The sequence below is a fragment of the Zingiber officinale genome, chromosome 11B (genome assembly GCF_018446385.1).
Source record: "Zingiber officinale cultivar Zhangliang chromosome 11B, Zo_v1.1, whole genome shotgun sequence".
Classification (NCBI taxonomy): domain Eukaryota; kingdom Viridiplantae; phylum Streptophyta; class Magnoliopsida; order Zingiberales; family Zingiberaceae; genus Zingiber; species Zingiber officinale.
The window spans coordinates 86620519-86644071 of record NC_056007.1 but is presented as its reverse complement, the minus strand read 5'-3'; the positions used below and the strand labels follow the sequence as shown (position 1 = coordinate 86644071).

Sequence of the window (23553 nt, the reverse complement as noted above, 5' to 3'; positions counted from 1 at the left end):
TTTCATATTTTTTAAAAGTTAATATTCACATAATTTTTATTTTATTTATATTTTTAAATTAATTAATTTATAATATCAATTATAATTGACTGTTAGCCCAAGGTTTTTTAATCTTGGCTTCGCCTCCGTGCGCCCATGGATTGGACGAAGCCTGCCCCACACCGTTCCAATAGATACAACGAAGCGGCACGTGAGAGAGTTACCATCGCCACTCACGTCGTTATCGACCCCACTTCGATGTACACAGGCCACCCGTCACGCCACGCCGGAGACGGTAGCCTCCGCCGTCCTTTCCAGTCGTCACTCACTCGGTACAATTAAGGAACTCCGGTGATTTGATTCTTCCAATCTGTAAATTAATCTTTCTGCTTGTCACAAATTACTTCATCAAACATCCAGCAACCAAAACTTACCTCATGGTAACAAAGGACTACACTAATGCAACGTGGAAAAAAAAGCATGCCGGTTTTGGATAACAGGAAGGGAGAGAGAGAGGGGGAGCGGGAGAGACGCCAAACCTGAAACTTAAAATAAAACGAACAAGAAGCATTCAAAGTTCGCAGATACAACAGGAGGAAAAGACAACAAAAAGGCATGCAAGCAAAAGGAAAAGCAAAAGAAAAGCTAAAGCTATATGTGATGCCCACCAGCTGCCCACCAGCTGCGGCTTGTGATGCCAAAAGCATCCAATGTTCGCAGATACAACAGGAAGGGAGCGAACACCTGCCCACCAGCTGCGGCTTATGATGCCAAAAGCGGCGTCCGGAGCAGTAGCACTGTTTGTTCACTCCGAAATGGCCGCTGCTCTTCTCCAGTTCCTCCTCCTTCTCTGTTTCTCTTCCTCTTCAGTATTCTTCTCATTTTTCGCCGTCGGCGCCAAAACCACCGCCGTCTACTGCCCAGTCCCCCTTCCTTTCCGATTTTAGGCCACCTCCACCTCCTCAACTCGCCGATCCACCGCCATCTCCGCCGACCACGGCCCCGTCGTTCTCCTGCGCTTCGGTTCCCGCCCCGTCCTCCTCGTGTCCTCTCCGTCCGCCGTCGAAGAGTGCTTCACCGTCCACGACGTTGCCTTCGCGAACCGCCCCCGCTTCCTCGCCGGCAAGATCCTCGGATACGACTTCACCGCCATCCTGTGGGCGCCCTACGGCTCACACTGGCGCAACCTCCGCCACATCACCTCCATGCACTCGCTCGCGCCCGACAGCCTACGCGCCTCCTCTGACCTTCGCAGCGGGGAGATCAGAGCCCTCGCGCGGAACCTCTTCCTCCAGCAAGGCAGCGGCAGCGGTGGCGCGCCGAGGAGGCTGGATCTGAAGTCGACTTTGTTCGACCTCGTGTGCGCCATCATAGAACAGCTGGTGGTTCCGCTGACGGGGGAGACGCAAGAGCAGAGGCTGATCGTCAGGGAGATGGTGAGCGAGGGACTACAGTTGAGTGCAGCGACGACATGTCGGAGTTTATGAGAGTGGCGTGACACGGGTTGGAGAAGAGGCTAATGAGGCTTCGGAGGAGGAGGGATGAGTTTTGGGGAAAACTCATAGTGCTGCATCGAGAGAGACGACAGAGCGCGGATAATGGCGGCGGCGGCGTGGATGGGGAAGGAAGGGAGACACTGATGGACGTTATGTTGTCGTTGTAGAATAGCGATCCGGAATGCTACACGGATGACATCATCAAGGGTCTGATGACGGTACGTGCACACTTTTCGTCTTAATACTTAGTTGAGAAGATTTTGTATTATGATTTTGTATCAAAATCACCAAAATTTACGAATTTTGTGTGCACAATTTTCCGGTGCACCTTGGGCGCATCACCTTTTCCAAAGATTGATGGATATGTGTTTTTGTTGTTTTATTATAGGCAATGTTTTCAGCAGGAACAGACTCCTCCGCCGGCACAATAGAGTGGGCAATGAGCTTGTTGTTAAACCATCCTCACGTTTTGGAGAAGACCGCCACCGAGTTCGATACGACGGTCGGCCACGAGCGGCCGGTCTCCGAAGACGACCTCCCCAACCTCACCTACTTGAACTGCATCATCCACGAGACTTTGCGATTGTACCCCGCCGCCCCTCTCCTCGCACCCCACGAAACTTCCAAAGACTGCACCGTCGCGGGATTCGACGTCTCTGCCGGCACCATGCTGCTCATCAACGCGTGGGCTATCCACAGGGACGTCGACCTCTAGGACGAGCCCTAGAAGTTCAAGCCGGAGAGGTTCATGGCGGGGGAGGCAGCGGAGGGATACAAGTTCATGCCGTTTGGGATGGGGCGGCGGCGGTGCCTCGGCGTGGGTCTGGCTATCCGAATGGTGGCGCTGATGCTGGCGACGTTCGTCCAGTGCTTCGAGTGGGAGAAAGTGTCGCCAGAGGAGGTGGACATGACGGAGGGGCCAGGACTGTCCATGCCCAAGGCGACGCCATTGGAGGCGTTGTACAAGCCACGTCAGAGCATGGTGTCACTCCTTTCGCAGCTGTGAGCTTATGTACCAGAGGATATGTGATCTGAAGGGCTTCCCAAAAATAAATTATCCTCTGCTAAAATAATTAAAATTAAATGAATAAGGCTCGATAAACTCTGGATTCAGTGAGGACTTATTGTAATGAATTATTATACGATAACTATTATTGTCCTTACTGAATAATAGTAGGACAATAATAGTTATCGTATAATAATTCATTACAATAAGTTGTTACTGAATCCAGAGTTTATCGAGCTTTATTCATTCAATTTTAATTATTTTAGCAGAGGATAATTTATATTTGGGAAGCCCTTCAGATCACATATCCTCTGGTACATAAGCTCACAGCTGCGAAAGGAGTGGCACCATGCTCTAGCGTGACTTGTACAACGCCTCCAAGCACTGGACGAATGTCGCCAGCATCAGCGCCACCATTCGGATAGACAGACCCACGCCAAGGCGCCGCCGCCCCATCCCAAACGGCATGAACTTGTATCCCTCCACCACCTCCCCCGCCATGAACCTCTCCGGCTTGAACTTCTCGGGCTCGTCCCAGAGGTCGACGTCCCTGTGGATAGCCCACGCGTTGAAAGTTTCGTGGGGCGCGAGGAGAGGGGTGGCGGGGTACAATCGCAGACTCTCGTGGATGATGCAGTTCAAGTAGGCGAGGTTGAGGAGGTCGTCTTCGGAGATCGGCCGCTCGTGGCCGACCGTCATGTTGAACTCGGTGGCGGCCTTCTCCAAAACGTGAGGATGGTTTAACAACAAGCTCATTGCCCACTCTGTTGTGTCGGCGGAGGAGTCTGTTCCTGCTGAAAACATTGCCTATAATAAAACAACAGAAACACATATCCATCAATCTGTAATCATAATCAAAATCATAATCATAATCTTCTCGATTGAAGGAACGTATCTGAAAATCGTGTAGCGTTCCGGATCGCTGTTCTGCAGCGACAACATAACGTCCATCAGTGTCTCCCTTCCTTCCCCATCTACGCCGCCGCCGCCATTATCCTCGCTCTGTCGTCTCTCTCGATGCAGCACTATGAGTTTTCCCCCAAAACTCATCACTCTGTAGTCCTTTGTTACCGTGAGGTAAGTTTTGGTTGCTGGATGTTTGATGAAGTAATTTGTGACAAGCAGAAAGATTAATTTACATATTAGAAGAATCAAATCACCGGAGTTCCTTAATTGTACCGAGTGAGTGACGACTGGAGAGGACGGCGGAGGCTACCGTCTCCGGCGTGGCGTGACGGGTGGCCTGTGTACATCGAAGTGGGGTCGATACGACGTGAGTGGCGATGGTAACTCTCTCGCCTGCCGCTTCGTTGTATCTATTGGAACGGTGTGGGGCAAGCTTCATCCAATCCATGGGCGCACGGAGGCGAAGCCAAGATTAAAAAACCTTGGGCTAACAGTCGATTATAATTGATATTATAAATTAATTAATTTAAAAATATAAATAAAATAAAATTATGTGAATATTAATTTGTTAAAAATATGAAATAAAAGTATTTAATACATTTAAAAATATTAAATAAAAATATCATTGAAATGGTGCTCTGATTTTTTTTAGTCACTAATATTAAAATCAAATTAATTTATTTATTTTATTAGCATTTTTTTTTAACTAACTCATTAACCTACTAATTAAATAAATATATTAGATTTAGTATATAAGTAAATGATATAATTATAATTTTCAAATATTGCAACCAATGAATTATTTTTCTAAACTTTACAAAAATAAATTTTTAGGCCAAAAATCTAAATTTGAAAAATTTATAAACATTATCTATAAATATCATCACAACTTAAATAATCATAACTAAAAATTCGATATAATTTTTGAGTTATTATATTTTACCTCAAAGTCTATAATTTCAGAACCTATAATAATAAACTAATCAATAAACAATATTAGCTCGATACATGAGTTGAAAATTAAATTAAATTAAAAGGGTAAAATTTTCACTCCAGGCAACCCACAAATTGAACAATACAAGTAACGAATCAAGCTTCAAAACTCTCAAAATCATAGTTAAATTGAGTTGGCAAGATTTTAACAATCGTCTATTGAAAAAACTCAAATCAAGGATCAAGGTGAAAATTCCTCAAAAAAATGAAGAAAGATTCATTGGTTGCAATATTTATCAATTATAATCGACTGTTAGCCCAAGGTACTTTTAAATATTGCCTTCGTCCTTGGTCCAATCTCGCTGGCGCATCACCGGTTTATCTCTCCAACGTCGGTGACAGTAAAAACTAAGAAGGGGAGTGAAAACTAATCGCAAACATAAACATGATCATTGTGGGAAGACTCATGCCTTCCGAATTCCAACAAAATCTCGATTATATTTCTTTACTTGTTTCCGGACAAGACGCATAATTTTCAAGTGACATGATTACACTCAATTCGTAGTATAAAAACAAATGGATAAGAATCATTTTAGTAGGTCATGCTACTTCATTTATGTTCTATTACAACAAAAATGGTAATCCTCACATGCACTGTTTGTGATCGTCAATAAATGGACTATTGATGATTTGATGTCAATGTTGATTTTAGCCTCGTTCATCTTGATCTAGTGAGAATTGGTAGGGTTCTCCGTGAAAGCATGGATAAAGAGCACTAGAAAAACAATATTAAAATGACGATCAAAAGTTCCCTAATAAAGTCATTTCGACTTTCAAGTAATATCCAGTGGAGGAGGAAGAAAGAAGGGAAAGATGAAAGTTCCCTAATACAATTTTGATTTCCCTTTTCATTGGACCTATCGGTTTCTATTTCCTCCTGATCGTGTTAGCAGATTTAATCTATTTTCATTTCTCAGTTTCTTTTTTTTGTGCTACAATTGCTATAATATTTCCACAAGTTTAATTGTTGTAGCTACTAGTGATTTTGAACTTTGCCCTGAATAAAAAGCGTATGGTCTCTAAAAGCTCGGGTCTTTTAGATCATTGTTCGATGATTTCATGCATGACCAAACTCTCTAGATGACTTATTTTTTTTTTTAAAAAAAATTGGTATCAGGTACATGGATGATGATGTAGTGAATTAGGGTGCTAATATTTTATAAGTCAAACAAACACCTATTTACTTTGATGATTTCACAATGATTTTCATTGGCCAATTTAATGTTTTTTTTTATGAAGCTGTCCAAATTATTAATTTACATAAATAAAAAAATAGTTACTAGTGATGTTGAACTTTGCTGGCCAGTTCCCAAGCTTAGTAATGTACTGTTTTTTGAGTTGCTGTTGAAAAACTTGTCATTTATTCTTGTTTGTGCTGTTGATCTTTCTCAGAAGCAAATCCTTTAAACTATAGTTGATTTAGTTTAAGGTATTACAATTCATGTTAGATGCCCCTTGAGTTACTATTTTTTAAATATCTTAATTTGATTATCTGATTCATAGGAAGTTTTGATTATCAAATTAAATAGTTTAATTTGATTATCTAATTTATGTCTTTTTTTGCATATTAGTGCTGTTCAGGTACAAGGAAAGAAAATCATGGCAGAAAATCCTAAGCATGAAATCCTTTAACTTGACATTGTGATGTAACTCTAAATGGTACAATTTATTTCCTGATGTAACTTGTTTTCTTTTGTCGATCCTAAGCTTGAAATCTTTGACTTTGACATTTACCTTCAACTTCTTCAAGTAGACAATGTTAAAGAACTATTCTCTTTTGTTTTGATTTGATTAATTCTAGGTTGTTGGTACTGAATTTTACACTTAGTATAATCCATGTGCTCCTTTAATCTAACATTATTTTTGTTGTGACTAGCTCATTGTTGATCATATGAAGTTTGTTGTCCTTTGTGGATGCATGGTGTTCCATTGCATGCTTTTTCTTTTGCGAGTTTTGTACAGGAAAGAAATCGTTTTTTATGGTTTTGGTGATGTAAATATTGGAGAATTGAAGGAGCATTTGGGGGCACATATGATATGGTTGCATTTGGCATATGTGGGTTTTTGCTGAATGTTATCAGCGCCTAAAATGTGATTTTTCTAAATCTTTTGGCGTTGTTTGTTTCAGTGGCATCTAGGGAAGCCTTATATAAAATGTTTGTCCATACGCTACATAAAATTCTTTCTTTGAACTATAATCCTCAAGTCTATAAACTCTTCGATCCCAAATAATCTTTGAGATAACTTGTTGACTCTAACATAATATTAGTTTTAAAACTTCCTGTTCTCAACTCATCGATCCAGTTAGAAACAAGAAACATATCGAGTAGTTTTCGAATATACTTAATAACAAAATGCACATATACACCATTGTTCAGTTGCTTTTTACCGATTAGATATACAGTGATTTGAGATTTGGAATAACAGTGCCATTGAGGCTTCCAGGAGCAAAATCTGCGAGATAGCAAAACCATCCTATTTTTATGGGTTTGGGGTTTGTGCCTGTCTCCTATGAGTTTCAAGATTTACTGAGTAATATATCCAAGTAGTAGCGATGAAATGTCTGGAATTAGAGTGCCATTGAGGCTTCCAGTAGCAAAATCTGCTCGAGAGCAAAAACATCTGATTTTTGAGAAGCAAAGTTCAGGGCTATGAGCCCATCGTGTCTCGCACCATCCTGTGGTGAGTCCTGATGCTTTGAGGTACACCTTGCCATTTCATGTTGCGCCCATGTCCTCCAATTTCAAGGTAATAGTGAACTTCCTTGCCTCAGACTCTTCGCCCATGAAACAGATGAAGGTCATATAAACTGGCTCACAACCGATCACAAACGCTTCGGAATGAAGGCAGAAGTAGCAGTCGAAGCAGTTGAATAGATGGGAAAAGAGATAACAATCAAAATGTGTCAAAAGGACAAGAAATAATCCATGTGTATTAACAAGTAACTTTCTAAGTAACTGCAGAAAAAATGCAGTATGTCCCAGGAAAGGCTTTGCTTACAGTTAGAGTCCATGAGCAATTGTCAACAGAATGAGGATCCTGTTTCACATAACGGTGATGGAAAGTGCTTCCTGCTTGAAGATCCAATTTGTGGCATTGTTTAAGATGTGACATAAGTTCATGAATGTCTCCGGTGAAGGGACAATCTGAACCAGGATGAGGGCATGCATAAGGCTAGTAAACACAATGTGTTTTGTGCTGCAACTTGCTGTAATAGGGCATCATTTCTGTGCAACCAAGATGATGGTATGAACAAGGAAAATGGAGTGAAGCAGCAAGTTTTTCCAGTGCTAAACAACGGATTTGGCCAATTTCCTTTCGGCAGATTGGGCACTTGTTTACTTTGTTTTTGTAGGAAAAGCACAAAGTGTGCCCACTTGGACACTGAAAGAACATCAACCAAAGGTAAGCATATCAGCATGAGTTCTAAATAACATATGATCAAAAATAAAAACACACTCATTGTGTACAGCACATGTAGATTAATGATACAAGTGAGGCAACTTCTCCATTATGAGTCTGCCCGTGCACAATATGAAAGAAATAAAACTTGTCATAAAAATTAAATTTAAAATTACACTACAAAAATAGTACAAGCCTATACTGCAACAAACTGTTTGATCCAACTATTTGAGATCAGTCCTATAGAGATCTTCTTACCCTATAACTGAGTTCTATGAGTGATCATATCTTAGCAATACTAATCTCTTATATTTTGTAGTGGCTAACAATTACAGTAATCAGAGATTAAAAACTAAACTGGATCTGGTTGCTCAAAAAATAGGATATGAAATTGGCCAATGAAAATCATTGTGAAACCATCAAAAGTAAATAGGTATTTGTTTGACGACCGGAGAGATCTGAGCCATCAGTCAAGGATCATGTCCATCCAAGCCAAGAGGAAGTAGATCTCAGCTGTAGATGAAGATCTAAAGGTTTTGATTCCGATCTGAGAAGTTTGGACCGTTGATCAAGATTGAAGAATCTTGGACCGTCCGATCAGAGAGGGAGTTGTTTTAAAAGATGAGAAGCTACATTGCAATTGTGAGCTCGGGCTTTTTCTTTCTCTTCGCGATTTTCTCCACTGTTCATCTTCTTCCCCGAAGCTCCCATCAACATTCAGACCAAGGTTCAAGATCTGTCATCACCGGCGGCATTCGGTCATTGTCCGAGTATCAGATCGCGAGAGAGGGAGGTTCTTTTGCCGTGATCCTTGCACTTCACACTCACCAGACGAGCTTAGATTGGGGGAGCTTTTCCGATCTGAGGGATTCTATCAGGCAATAGAAGTTTCGGAGGAGTTTTTCTGGAGTTTCTGCTTCCAATTCATTTCTCAATTCGCTCGCGACTTCGCAATCGATCCGATCAATCGATTGATGATCGCGATTCGTTCGTCTTTCCCTGTTCTTTGGGCAATGAGCTTTTGATGAGATCATAAGCTTGTAGGGAGGTTTCTACCAGCTGCGCACTTCTTAATTTTCAACCGTGGATCTAAATTAATCCCGTGATTGCTCACAGGAGTTTTCGAGAGTTTTTCTGCAAATTGGCAAAGAGACAATTTACAAACACTGATTTGAGTTGTGGATGTTCCTTCATCTGGATTTTAGTTTCGATTATTAGATCTATTGCTTAGATTTGTTTTTTCTTTTCGATTCGACAAAACCCAGAACTAATTCTGCTCTATTGGATTTCATTTCAGAGTAATCAGAAATAAGAGTTAAGGATTTCAATTCATTTCTTAGTTTAAGTTCTGAGTTACTAAATCTTCTGATTCATTAACTTCATTAAGATTTGAATAGTTAAGAAATTCGATTTTCTTCAATTGGATATTTCTTGATTTAGTTTAGCTTCGAGTAATTAGATTTAATTCATCAACTGTAGTTTAGTCTAGCTTAGTTTAGTTATTAAATCTACTTGCTTTGATATTTTTCATGTTAAGTTTGCTTGCCGTAGCTTGATTTTTTGAAGTTAGCTTTGAATTGAGTAAAGAATTAATTGCTTAGATTCAATTTTGTCAATCATACATTTTCTATTGCATTGCATTTGGTCGAAATAATTAGTCACTCAAATTTTCATAGTGAAATAACCAAAACTTCATTTCCAGAATAAAGCTCAAAATGAATATCACATTCTAGGCACTCACACATTTACTAATTACTCCTTGAAAAAAAAAATACGACTTGAGACTCCTTACTACAATGCTTGTCCTTAGTTACAATGAGTTTCAATTTTAATTAATTTGATGTGCCACGTGACATGCAATATGGTTGACACCAAATTTTGGCGTCGTTGCCGGGGAACTAACTAGTAGTATGTGTTTATTTTAGATTGCGCATTGATTGGTTTATTTTGTTAGCATCTTTATTAATTTGATTGCTTATCTTTTGTATTTTCATGTTGGCTTATGTTTGAATTGTTAAGTTCTTTAATGTTCATGTATTCATGTGTTTGAAACTTTATGCTCTTCAGTCTTCTAATTTTGAGTGTTAGTATTGCTGTGTAAGAATAGGAGATTTCAGTAGCATGGATCCATATTTTCAGAATTTTAGAGGAGGAATGGAGAATCAGTATTTTCAGCTTGAGTATCAATTTTACCCAACCATGGATCAACAAAAGAGGTATGAGTCATTTTCTAATGCTTATAATGCTAATTGGGTGGATCATTCATGTTTCAGGTATGAAAATGCACAAGGACAATTTATTGAGTCATATCCAACCTACCAGAATTCATATGAGTTTCAAGATGTTTCAACATCTTCGATGTCACATTCTTTTCAACAGAACGATTCTCAATTTGGAATGTCAACATGGAAATTCAAGGAGGTTATGCAACAAATGAGAGAGTATCAAGAGCAACAATTCTCAAGGATACAGAATATACAGAACAGTTAGATAAAATTGCATCATCCATCAATCAGTTACAAACACAAAACTCCAGTGGGGAGATGGAAAGTAGAGATTATGTCAGGCCCGACCCTACTTCCATTACTTCACAAGATTTTTCTAGTATAATTTGTGATGATGATGTAGTTGTTCAGATTTCTGATTTTACTAATAGTGTTGCTTTAGATGTTGTGAATGATGCAGAAAATGAAGATTTACTTGAAGAAAATTTAAGTGTAGGGGATTGCTTACTGGAAGCAATACTCCAAGAATCACCTGTATTTGATGATGATGATGAAGAGAGTGTAGGGACTTGTGCTATGGAGTCAACGACCCAAGAATCACTACCTTTGGTTGTACATTCACCTGAACCAGAGGCTGAGCAATTACTTGATGAAAAGGAGGTAACAATCACCACTCCAGGTACCTTTCAACATGACAAGGTGAGTATTATTTGTGATACATCAGAAAATTTCATAAAGGTACCAATTATTGACTTTAATAGATGTGATTCATTGCTTAATATATTTTCTACCAACACTAATATTCTCCTATTTTCTTCTTATCCCTTATGTGAGTGGGAGGGATAATCTTTTATTGATGTTTTAGGAGAATATAAGCTTCCGAAGTGGATGCTTAAACTGAACCGTCTTCGGCCTCCAGAAAGAATTTTGAAATGAAAAAGGATGAATAAAAAGGATTTGATTGGAACCACAATCACTCCACTACTAGCATGGATTCTTCTTCTAAATCTTCTCCAACCACCGGGAATTAAAGGGAAGTTGGTTCCAATTTCACTTTCTTTTGCATTTTAATTCATGCTTTGTGTTTAGTATTTTCTTTAATAAATTCTTTGTGCTTTATACATTTCGTTAGTTTCATTTTCTTACATTTGCATTTTTGTTTCCATACTTTGCATTTAGTTTGGTATACATAGCATGTCATTTGAATAAAATTATCAATGAAATTGTTCTAGTAATATTTTTAAGATGGTAAAAGTTTCTTAAAGTTGATCATCAATTTTAGGTCATTTGACATGATTGGATGTTTTACTTACATGATATTGGTTAGTGTGGCGGTGGATTCCATTTTGATTAATTGAGTTAATTGCAAGAGAAATTACCTAGAGAGGACCACCTTAAGCCTATACTTAATTACTTTCTTTTGTGTGGCATGTACTTACAACAATTGAAACTCTAGAACTTGTTTTGCTTCTTTTCAAAATCACAATAACATATGTATGCATGAAAATAAAGGATATTTGTCATTCTTGTTTCATCATAATTTCCAATCTCTTTCCCACAAATTTTCTTGAAATATTTTCATCTAGCATTCTAATCCTTGATCATTTTTGCTTGTCATTTATTGAGAGTTTTGGTTGAATTCTTGATGAGTTGGATTGACTAGATGGACAACGATTAAGTGTGGGGGAGGAATTGTATATACTTGAGATTCATTGATGGTTGCATTGCTTGAGGTTAAAGGATGTTGAACAATTTTGGGCAAAATTTTCATTTCTTATTTCAGTTAGTTTGAAATCTGAGAAGTGCTGATGAAATGCATTAGATTGAATTATTTTGTGCCAAATATTATTCACTAAATTCTCTATTAGTTGTGATCAACATTTTAGTCCAAGGAATTGAGAGAGTAGCAAATTCTGAAGCTTGGAGTTTGGAGCAGAATTTGAGGTTGGTTTGCTGAAGAAGGAATTTTACAGCAACACTGAGATTGAATTGTATGAACTGGTATCACTGAATTTTGTTAATCAGTTGGTGAGAAGACGTATAGTTCTGAATTTCAGTGTTGTGTAGCTATGGGTGATACATTGGCTTCATTTGAACAAACAATAGCTAACACATCATAAAGATCCTGATTTTGATTGGTTATTGTTGCCAATGAATTCAGAAACCAATTTATCATGCTATTCCTGATTAGAACACAAACTGAAACTCAATCTTTGTTATCTCTGAATTTGGAATTAAGAGTTCTCAACACACATGCACTGTGCCAATTTTAAATGCTAAAATTGACAGGAAAACAATTTCATGTTATTATTGGTTAAAATCAGCATTAGGTCATTAGAAATGAACTCTGAAATAACAGAGAAGAAGTAACAGAGAAGCTGATCAGAATTAGATTGTTGTTCAATATCTGGAAGGGAGTAACCAAGATAGCATTATGTGGCAATGTGTGTACCAAAAAATCAGAACTTAGCTATCAGATTCAATTCTGAAAAACACTTCTGTTGAATTCATTAGAAGCAGAGCTTAAATTTTATTTCTATAGTAATGAATTCTGAAGGAATTCCAAGTTGTTTCAATTCATGAATGGATTCGGAGTTCAACCAATTAGCGGTGGATCTGCAACAGCAATAATTCGAATTACAACTCATAACTTTCTAGTAACCAAGCTGAGATGACCTTGAATTCCAGGTATGAGACTGAAATTTGAAATCAAAATTCTGAGGCAATTTCATTTCTGAAATTATTTCTTGGCATAATTCCTGAATCTGAATTTAAAAATCAAGGATTGGAATTGATTGAAGCTGAGTTGTTACCTCATTGAATTGATATACCAAGCAATCAAATGTTGAATGGTATTGGTTTGTTTAACAGAATTGTTTATTAGATAAGCTGGAATTGCTTCAACTTTTGAATTCTGAAATTTGAGTCCAAGGTTCCGTTGGAAGAAAAGAATAGACGAATCTGTTTTGCTGATACTCAAGTAGGACATTTCAATTTTTGTGTGCCAAGTTGATTACAGGTTATTAACCAGAATTCAAAACCAATTGAATTCTTTGAGTTCTACTTGACATTTGAAATGCTGAAACTTAAGGTTTGATGTTGAACCAGGTTGCTGAGTTCTGAAACTTTCTTTGGTAGCATTAATTATTTGACAAACAGATTCTTTCCTACATTTCAACAAAGAGATCAAATACAGCAAGAACTCAAAGAATTATGGAATTCGGAGCTCTCTTAAATCTGGATATTCTGAATGGAATTTTGAATTCTGAATTTGTGAGAGTTATTTGGAATAAGTGTGATTGATTCATATGGTGCCAGAATCACATGTAACATTTTCATAGTTCCTGCAATTCTATAATTACTGCAGACAAAGAAACAAGAGCCAATTACACTTGAGGCCCAGAAAAAAAGCAATCAAGCTGTGAATGAATGTATCAATTTAAGTTTCTAGTGTACTAATTTGAGAATCTGAATTATGTTACTGCTGGAGCCTGTTGGTGCTTAAGTAGATTGCAGTGATAAAGAGCAAAAGAATGAAGGAACAGAAATGCTATTAGGTTGTTAGAATTCAGAAAAAAATATCAAGACTGAACAGAGCAATTGAATTTAGTTATTTTCCTGCTGATTGTTGTGTCTTAGAAAGCTCTGAAGTGGAAATTAAGTTGCATTTGCTGGAGAAGTTGAACTTCAATTCCTAAACGTCTCATTGCCATTTTTAGATGTGCAAGAAACAAAAGTTATAAAAGTTTCAGAAAACAAAAAGATGAGAAATATAATGTTGCATTCTTTCTATCACCTACTATTTGGAAATAAGATTTCAGATTAAACCTCAATTGTGTTTCTTTAACTTTAATTTGTATTTGTGGTGGAGAGAAGAAAGCTCTGAGCTGCTTATTATTTGAAGTACGCATCATGACTTAGAGGATTTTTGAATTAGATTTCAGAATTCAGTAAAGGAATTCTGTTAATGTCGGATCAAGTTCTGAAATTTTTGGTCAAATAACTTAGTTGGTTTCTGTAATTCTGACCAAGATGTTTAATGATTTTATGATCCTACAATTGGAAGAATTAGTAACTTGACAACCATTCTGATTTCTATATTTTCAATTGAAGTTAAATTTCTGAAAATGCTGAGCTGGATTTGGTACTGCATTACACATCTGAAATAGTTGGAAACTTGGATTGGATTGAGTTTCATTGTCCGAGAAGGCCAAAATTTTAAGTGTGGAGGAGGGAATTCTTCTTCATAAGTTGATGAGAGATTGTTTTAGTTTTTAGTGCTGGTATTGAAGTGGAAAAAAACAGTGAAAGAAAAAAAACAGTGGCAAGACTAAGTGTATCAAGTGTGAAGATAGAGTATCAAGATTTTTGGATGACCATCAAATTGAAAGAGAGGTTAGCTTGATCTTTTGAATTGGTAATGACAAATGGTATTCATATCTTTTCACATCAAATTGGTCAACTCATCAAGTATATTCCTCCAATACTCTTATCTTCTCATTTACTTCATTGAATTCTTTTCTTTTGCCTATTTCATTCACTTTAATTATTTTTTTTATTCCATTTCAATTCTTGATGATAAAATCCTTTTGATTCATGTATGCTATGTTTTATAGTGGCGGAGAATTAGAAAATAAGCAAGCTTATGGTAGTGAAATGTTGTGAGTTGCATTGAGTTGAGCTCTATTTATATGCATATTTGAGTGTGTGAGATAGAATAGGTGAATACCTTGTGAGATTGCAACTTGCTTAATTTTTCAATTGGATTGAAACTACCATACTTACTGATTATTATTTGGATTGTATTCATGATTGTTTGTGATCTTTAGATGACTTTAGTTAATTACATTTTATCATCTTCTAGGTATTGCTAAGGAATTTTTTGTGGAGATGATTTTTAGATTTTCTTGACTTGCACGGGACGTCCACGACTAAGTGTGGGGGATTTGATAACCATGATTTTTGCTACATTATTTTGATTCATAATGCATGTTTTTAATGATCTTGTTCATAAATGAACTCATATTTACATCACATTTCATAATTGCATTTGATCTTGGGCTTAATTGTAAATTAGCTTATAATCATGGTATTTGATGCTAATATTTGATATATTCTTTGTAGGCATCGAAAGGGTCATGGACCCGATCAGATCAGACCACATTTGGGGTCAAATCTAGGACTAAACAAGACGATCAAGTCTTGGAGTGATCTGGACCGTTCATTGAAGACCGGAGAGATCTGAACCATCTGTCAAGGATCTGGTCCATCCAAGCCAAGAGGAAGTAGATCTCAGCCATAGATGAAGATCTAAAGGTTTTGATTCCGATCTGAGAAGTTTGAACCGTTGATCAAGATTAAAGAATCCTGGATCGTCCGATCAGAGAGGGAGTTGTTTTAAAAGATGAGAAGCTACCGTGCAAACGCAAGCTCGGGCTTTTTCTTTCTCTTCGCGATTTTCTCCACTGTTCATCTTCTTCCCCGAAGCTCCCATCAACATTCAGACCAGGGTTCAAGATTTGTCATCACTGGCGGCATTCGGAGTGACAGGCAATCATTGTCCGAGTATCAGATCGCGAGAGAGGGAGGTTCTTCTGCCGCGATCCTTGCACTTCACACTCACTAGACGAGCTCAGATTGGGGGAGTTTTTCCTATCTGAGGGATTCTATCAGGCAACAGAAGTTTCAGAGAAGTTTTTCCAGAGTTTCTACTTCCAATTCATTTCTCAATTCGCTCGCGACTTCGCAATCGATCTGATCAATCGATTAACGATCGCGATTCGTTCGTCTTTCCCTGTTCTTCGGGCAATGAGCTTTTGATGAGATCGTAAGCTTGTAGGGAGGTTTCTACCAGCTGCGCACTTCCTAATTTTCAACCGAGGATCTAAATTAATCTGGTGATTGCTCACGGGAGTTTTCGAGAGTTTTTCTGCAAATTGGCAGAGAGACAATTTACGAACATTGATTTGAGTTGTGGATGTTCCTTCATCTGAATTTTAGTTTCGATTATTAGATCTATTGCTTAGATTTGTTTTTTCTTTTCAATTCGACAAAACCCAGAACTAATTCTGCTCTATTGGATTTCATTTCAGAGTAATCAGAAATAAGAGTTAAGGATTTCAATTCATTTCTTAGTTTAAGTTCTGAGTTGCTAAATCTTCGGATTCATTAACTTCATTAAGATTTGAATAGTTAAGAAATTCTGTTTTCTTCAATTGGATATTTCTTGATTTAGTTTAGTTTCGAATAATTAGATTTAATTCATCAACTGTAATTTAGTCTAGTTTAGTTTAGTATTAAATCTACTTGCTTTGATATTTTTCATGTTAAGTTTGCTTGCCGTAGCTTGATTTTTTGAAGTTAGCTTTGAATTGAGTAAAGAATTAATTGCTCAGATTCAATTTTGTCAATCATACATTTTCTATTGCATTGCATTTGGTCGAAATAATTAGTCACTCAAATTTTCATAGTGAAATAACCAAAACTTCATTTCCAGAATAAAGCTCAAAATGAATATCACATTCTAGGCACTCACACATTTACTAATTACTCCTTAGAAAAAAATACGACTTGGGACTTCTTACTATAATGCTTGTCCTTAGTTACAATGAGTTTCAATCTTAATTAATTTGATGTGTCACGTGATATGTAATATGATTGACTCCAAAGGCAAAGCCAGGGGGATCACCGCCGGAATTCGGCTGGATTTGAGCTGGAGCTCAGATCGACGGCGGAGGAATGCCAGACTCAGATTTGGCCGGATTCCAACATCGATCACTCTGGCAGTGATCCCCTTGGGTTCACCTTCCCCTCAGGGTATAGTTTTGGTCAGTCTGGCAGTCGGAGGCTGCTGGTGATGGGCCAGGGGCGATGAGTGGGACAGAGGATCTGAACTCGTAATATGACTACTTATTTCAGGAGCGTGGATAACACTAGTGGGGATCTCAGAATACGTGGAGTATAGCTACAATTCTATAAAAGGTAGCTAGATCCTATGGACATGTGTGTATATATATAAACTCTAGATTATTATTCATCTTTCGCTTCTTTCTTCCACCTCCATCGGATATTACTTGAATGTTGAAATGACGTCCTCTCGGGATGGACTAGTGGCTAGTGCATAAAGTGTTATTACAATGAGGTCTGGGGGTCAAATCTCGGCTAGTAGTCAGGTTCCTATCCTCCCTTATGCACTAGTCATTGTCCGGGCTAGTATCCCCTGTGATTTATCTCTTCCGTGTTGGCCTAAGGACAGGTTGTCGTAGGCGCTGGGACGAGCGAATCGCCTTTTACCGCAATGAAATGTTGAAATGACTACATTAGGAAATTTCTGATCGTCATTTTAACATTATTTTTTTATGCTCTTTCTCCTGGCTTTGACGGAGAACCCCCACAAGTCTCACTAGATCAAGATGAATGAGGATAAAATCAACATTGACGTCAAATCAATAGTCCATTTATTGACGATCTCAAACAACGCAGGTGAGGATTAGTATTTTTGTTGTAATAGAACATAAATAAAGGAGCATGACCTACTAAAATGATTCTTATCCATTTGTTTTTAAACTACGAATTGAGTGCAATCACGTCACTTGAAATTATGCTTCTTGTCCGGAAGCAATTAAAGAAGATTTTGTTGGAATTCGGAAGGCATGAGTCTTCCCACAATGATCATGTCTATGTTTGAGATTAACTTTCACTCCCCTTCTTAGTTTTTACTATCGCCGGTGTCGGAGAGATAACCCGGCGATGCGCCGGCGAGATTGGACGAAGCCTGCCCCACTCCGTTCCAATCGATACAACGAAGTGGCGGGCGAGATCTGGTAGCGTACCTCCGTCGCTTTCATCTGTCCTACTCAAAAAAGGGCATATGATGACCAAAGAGTTACCATCGCCTCTCACGTTGTTATCGACCCCACTTCGATGTACACGAACCACCTGTCTCGCCAGAGACGGTAGCCTCCGCCGTCCTCTCCAGTCGTCACTCACTCGGTACAATTGAGGAACTCCGGTGATTTGATTCTTCCCATCTGTAAATTACTCTTTCTGCTTGTCACAAATTATTTCATCATTCATCCAGCAACCAAAGCTTACCTCACGGTAACAGAGGACTACACTAATGCAACGTGAACAAAAAAACATGCCGGTTTTGGGTAACAGGAAAGGAGGGAGGGGGGAGACGCTAAACCTGAAACTTAAAATAAAGCGAACTCGAAGCATCCAAAGTTAGCAGACACAACAGGAGAAAGACAACAAAAAGGCAAGCAAGCAAAAGCAGAAGCAGCGACAGACACCCGCCCACCTGCGGCCTAGGTGATGCCAAAAGCGGCGAAGAAGCCAACAAAAAGCTAGGCTCGGGCTCACTTGTTCTTCTTCCGGACACTTCTCCAAACCTGCCATAGTGCTACTTCTCCAGATCGAGCGTGAGGAAGCCTATTGACTCCATAAGGAACTGTGCTCTGTAATTTTTACTCTGCCTCGTTTCCGTTTGGATGGAAGAAAAGGGGTTCGGTGGCCAAATGGACGACGAGAGCTTCATGGACATGTTGCGGTCGGGCGACGAAGAAGATTACGTCTTCTCGCCCACGTCCTGCCTCTCTTCATCGTCGTCTTCCTTCTACTCCTCCGCGATGCTCTGTTTCGGTGTGAAGCAGGAAGAGACTGTGGCAGTAGTGCGCGGGGCTTCCCAGAAGTCAACTGACTCTTCTCTGTCTTCTCTCTCTTCTCCACCTTCCACAATCATCACCCGCTCTCAGTCCCCCACCAAGGTGAGTCCTTTTAATTTTCTCAATATATTTCTTACCGATGAAGGTAGAAGTAACTCCGTGAAAGGCTCGAGAGAAGGAAACTGCAAGCAGAGGACGACGGAGAGTGGCGGCCAGTAGCACCAAGAAGCCCAAAACAGTGGCCTCTCCTGGTCCGTCAGGCACGATCATGATAAGGAAGGAGAAGTTGGGGGAAAGAATTATGGCACTGCAGCAACTGGTTTCACCCTTCGGCAAGGTAAGATCGATCAAGTCAATGCTTTCCTTCAATTTCCTTTGCCTAATACCTAAATTAGCAGTAATTCAGAAGGTTTGATTTGAGTTTGACTGTGCGGATCATGGCAGTCGGATACAGCATCTGTTCTGCATGAAGCTCAGGGATACATCAGATTCCTGCATGACCAAGTCCAGGTGTAGTGCTCTTTCTTTAAGCACGTTAATGGATGTTTTCTTTCTTCTCTGTCTCTGACAGGACCTTTATACTGGTCCTCGTCCCTTTCAATTGAACTGGCGTTGCAAGTTCTAAGTTCTCCGTATCTGCACGGCTTGCCATCCTATGCGCACCTGCATGTAATACGAATTGCACGACACGCTTTAATTGTTCTATCTATTCTTATTCGATCGCTGATATTGAAACTTATTTTGGTTTGGTGTACTAAAACGAAGGGAGGAGGGAGAGGGGGTGACCTGCGAAGCCGGGGGCTATGCTTGGTGCCGGTGTCGGAGACGGAGCACGTAGGCAGCAGCAACGGCGCCGATCTATGGTCGCCGACCGTCGGGAACAGCAGAGGCTCCTCCGACGCCAAGCACTGATTAGCAGGAGCTCGGAGGCATTGGGTTCTGGCTCCGTTTGCTGTCGGCTTTTCTTTGAAGGGGACACAAAAACAGCCTCGGCCTTGCAAATATATTTTTGTTAAAACACCATTAATGTCGTACAGAGGCGAGTTCGAGACACATGTTAATGCTCCCAGAATTCTGTCGTCATCTCTGTTTGCTTTATAATCTGATGAAGAAATTGCGAAAAGTTTGACATTTAAAAGTAGGACAATAATAATATTTATCGTATAATAATTGAAATTATTATCGTATAATAATTCATTTCAAGAAGTCCTCACTGAATTCAAAATTTTTCGAGCCTTATTCATTCAATTTTAATTATTATAATAAAGAAGATAGTTAATTTTTGGGAAGCCCTTCAGGTCATATATCCTCTTATAAGCTCACAGCTGCGAAAGAAGTGGCACCATGCTCTGGCGTGGCTTGTACAACGCCTCCAATGGCGTCACCTTAGGCATGGACAGTCCTGGCCCCTCCGTCATGTCCAGCTCCTCCGGTGACACTTTCTCCCACTCGAAGCACTGGACAAACGTCGCCAGCATCAGCCCCACCATTCGCATAGCCAGACCCTCGCCGGGGCACCGCCGCCGCCCCATCCCAAACGGCATGAACTTGTATCCCTCCGCCGCCTCCCCCGCCATGAACCTCTCCGGCTTGAACTTCTCGGGCTCGTCCCAGAGGCCGGCATCCCTGTGGATAGCCCACACGTTGACGAGCAACATAGTGCCGGCGGAGACGTCGAATCCCGCGACGACGCAGTCTTTGGAAGTTTCGTGGGGCACGAGGAGAGGGGCGGCGGGGTACAATCGAAGAGTCTCGTGGATGATGCAGTTCAAGTAGGGGAGATTGCCAAGGTCGTCTTCGGAGACAGGACGCTTGTGGCCGACTGTCGTGTCGAGCTCGGCGGCAGCCTTCTCCAGGACGTGAGGATGGTTTAACATTAAGCTCATTGCCCACTCTGTTGTGACGGCGGAGGTGTCTGTTCCTGCTGCAAACATTGTCTATAAAAAAACAACAGAAATGTATATCCATCAATCTTGTGGAAAAGATGATGCACCCAAGATGCACCAGAAAATTATGCACGTAAAATTCGTAAACTTATTTTTCATAACGGTACCAAAAGGGTTGTTTGTGTGGCTTCAATGAATAGGAATCGAAAAACCAGATGATACGGGTTAATAAGAAAGGGCCTTTGGGTAGAGTGTGCACGTACCATCATTAGGCCCTTGATGATGTCATCCGTGTAGCGTTCCGGATCGATGTTATGCAATGACAACATAACGTCCATCATTGTCTTTCTTCCTTCCCCATCCACGCCGCCACCGCCATTATCCTGGATCTGTCGTCTCTCTCGGTGCAGCACTATGAGTTTTCCCCAAAACTCATCCCTCCTCCTCCGAAGCCTCATTAGCCTCTTCTCCAGCCCGCGCCACGCCACTCTCATAAACGCCGGCATGTAGTCCCCTGCGTTCGCGGCCGCCGCGCTCAACCGTATTCCCTCGGTCACCATCTCCCTGACGATCAGCCTCTGCTCTGGCGTCTCCCCCGTCAGCGGAACCACCAGCTGTTCGATGATGGCGCACACGAGGTCGAACAAAGTCGACTTCAGATCCAGCCTCCTCGGCGCGCCACCGCTGCCGGCGCCTTGCTGGAGGAAGAGGTTCCGCGCGAGGGCTCTGATCTCCCCGCTGCGAAGGTCAGCGGACGCGCGTAGGGTGCCAGGCGCAAGCAAGTGCACGGAGGTGACGCGGCGGAGGTCGCGCCAGTGGGACCCGTAGGGCGCCCAAAGGATGGCCGTGAAGTCGTATCCGAGGATCTTGCCGGCGAGGAAGCGGGGGCGGTTCGCGAAGGCGACGTCGTGGACGGTGAAGCACTCTTCGGCGGCGGACGGAGAGGACACGAGGAGGACGGGGCGGGAACCGAAGCGGAGGAGAACGACGGGGCCGTGGGCGGCAGAGATGGCGGCAAGAGGGCGGTGGATCGGCGGTTTGAGGAGGTGGAGGTGGCCTAAAATCGGAAAAGAAGGGGGACTGGGCGGTAGACGGCGGTGGTTTTGGCGCTGACGGCGATATATGAGAAGAATACTGAAGAGGAAGAGAAACAGAGAGGGGAGGAGGAACTGGAGAAGAGCCATTTCGGAGTGTAGAAAAATTTGGAGAGAAATCGCAGTGACCAAGTCTACTTTATAGCGAAGCTCAGGAAAGAAGAACGTCTAGAATTAAATTAAAAGAGATAAATCTGAGACGTTGAAAAAGAGATAAATTATTGAGTTAATCCTGCCAAATGCATTTAAGAGAAGCCGACAAAAAAATAAAAATAAAAGAGTTGAATAAAAGCGCAGATGGTCCACCAGTTTCTTCCTTCGTTACGTCTTTTCCAGTGCACCACTATATATTTTTTTCTTTTGATTTTCTTTTAATAACTTTTACAATTTTTTACCAAAAAAATAAAACGGTTACATTTCTTTATTTATCAAAAAGAATACTCTACCAGGCCGGTTTAGCACCTATTATATTGGATCCATCAAATTATATATATATATATATATATATATATAAATATTAATTTAAAAATATATGAATTTGAATATTAAATATTTAAAATTATGATTAAAATAATTTTAGATAAAATTTATTTTCATTGATATTTTTAAATTTTTACTACAAAATTATATTTGATCAATAATTTTTAATTTTTTAGATTTAACTAATAATTTTAATTTTTTTATAAATTAAAATTAAATTTGATCATTTTTATTTTATTTTACATGATTAGATTTGATTGATAATTTTAATTTTTAAATCTTAAAGTTAGATTTAGTTGATATTTTTAAATTTTTTATTAAAATTTGGCTCATAATTTTTAATTTTCATAAAAATTTAACTCATAATTTTAATTTTTTTTTATAAAAATTTAATTTAATAATCAAAATTAAGTTTGGTTAATAAATTAAAAATACTTATTGGTTATACTTAATTCGTATTTTTTTATAGAAATATTTTGGGATGTCAAAAGCATATTTAATATTGCACTATTATTCCTCTCTAAATTTTATTTTCCTTCTTTCTTCTCCTTTATTATCATTTTTATAACATTTTTACTTTGTCCTTGCTCTTGAACGAGTTATTATGCACACTTTTTTTAATAATTTACCATCGATATTTACTACCTAAATATTTTTTGACTAAATAAATTTAATTTATAATTTATCAAAGTTAAAATTGATAAAAAGACAGTTTGGTTCGTGAAGGTTCTGCCAATATGTACTCCTAGAGAAGGGTCTATTGTATGCAGTGCCAATATCTAGGTCACACAATAATATTTTTTATTGTTGCGTCAAGACTTTCATTCATCAAAGTTAAAATTGAGCTATTATTTTTAAATAATAATAATAATTAAAATATATATTAATAATATTACAATAATTTATTACCCATTGTCAAATTAGTTAACATAAAATATTTTTTATTTTTTAAATTTTATTAATAAAGAAGTGAAATTTGAGATAAGATAAAGTTATTATTATGCCTAGGCCTCAAGAATAGTTGAGACGACCTTGATACTCTAATTTTAAAATGATCAAAAATACTAAAAATAGTGTTATTCCCTTCCGCCAACCTACTAAATCCCTCCTCTCTCACCATTTTCCAATTCATCCCCTCTCTTCAGGATTAAAAAGGGACTGATATATTTCCATATCAGGCCCACCGTTGAACCTGCTATGATCTTATATCTAGGGATGTCATCGAGTCGAACCGAGTCGAACTCTTGAATGTTTGAGTTTGACTCGTTTATAATCGTGTCGAGCTCGAGCTTTATTTAACGAATATATTCATGACTCGTGAGTTTATTTGAATTTTTATTTAGCCTAAAAGAGCATATATAGTTTCCTCCATATCTTGCCACCTGCACTAATGGTTAGTAGTCATCTATGATTACCTCAT

The 23553-nt window shown here is 39.3% G+C and overlaps 3 protein-coding genes, 1 long non-coding RNA gene and 1 pseudogene across 7 annotated transcripts; 3 read left to right on the top strand and 2 right to left on the bottom strand.

Moving 5' to 3' along the window:
* The first annotated feature begins 354 nt into the window (after positions 1-354).
* On the top strand, positions 355-2527 carry LOC122033306 (annotated as a pseudogene).
* A 308-nt stretch (positions 2528-2835) lies between these two features.
* LOC122034148 (cytochrome P450 81Q32-like) lies at positions 2836-3835 on the bottom strand. The gene is made up of 3 exons (XM_042593271.1): positions 3661-3835; positions 3373-3572; positions 2836-3288 (listed from the first exon to the last, which is right to left on the bottom strand). The coding sequence occupies exons 1-3, from the start codon at positions 3833-3835 to the stop codon at positions 2836-2838; spliced, it is 828 nt and encodes a 275-aa protein (XP_042449205.1).
* A 4482-nt stretch (positions 3836-8317) lies between these two features.
* On the top strand, positions 8318-16134 carry LOC122034363. 2 transcript variants are annotated; one of them, XR_006126694.1, is made up of 2 exons: positions 8318-14402; positions 15132-16134. It is a non-coding gene; the product is annotated as an uncharacterized LOC122034363 (long non-coding RNA). The 2 variants fall into 2 exon arrangements; XR_006126695.1 differs by having other exon boundaries at positions 8318-14477.
* Positions 16135-18185: 2051 nt separating this feature from the next.
* Positions 18186-21829, bottom strand: LOC122034360 (cytochrome P450 81Q32-like). 3 transcript variants are annotated; one of them, XR_006126691.1, is made up of 4 exons: positions 20823-21829; positions 19460-19667; positions 18811-19336; positions 18186-18737 (listed from the first exon to the last, which is right to left on the bottom strand). XR_006126691.1 is itself a non-coding variant. In XM_042593590.1 (3 exons), exons 1-3 carry the CDS (start codon positions 21741-21743, stop codon positions 19209-19211), a joined length of 1257 nt encoding a protein of 418 aa, XP_042449524.1. In that variant the 5' UTR covers positions 21744-21829; the 3' UTR covers positions 18186-19208. The 3 variants fall into 3 exon arrangements, 2 of the variants coding, with proteins under 2 accessions (XP_042449524.1, XP_042449523.1); XM_042593590.1 differs by having other exon boundaries at positions 18186-19336; XM_042593589.1 differs by lacking the exons at positions 18186-18737; positions 18811-19336; positions 19460-19667 and adding an exon at positions 19813-20610 and having other exon boundaries at positions 20823-21828.
* On the top strand, positions 18500-19246 carry LOC122034361 (transcription factor bHLH113-like). Its single transcript, XM_042593591.1, has 3 exons — positions 18500-18775; positions 18840-19010; positions 19118-19246. The coding sequence occupies exons 1-3, from the start codon at positions 18500-18502 to the stop codon at positions 19187-19189; spliced, it is 519 nt and encodes a 172-aa protein (XP_042449525.1). The 3' UTR covers positions 19190-19246.
* Positions 21830-23553: the final 1724 nt, after the last annotated feature.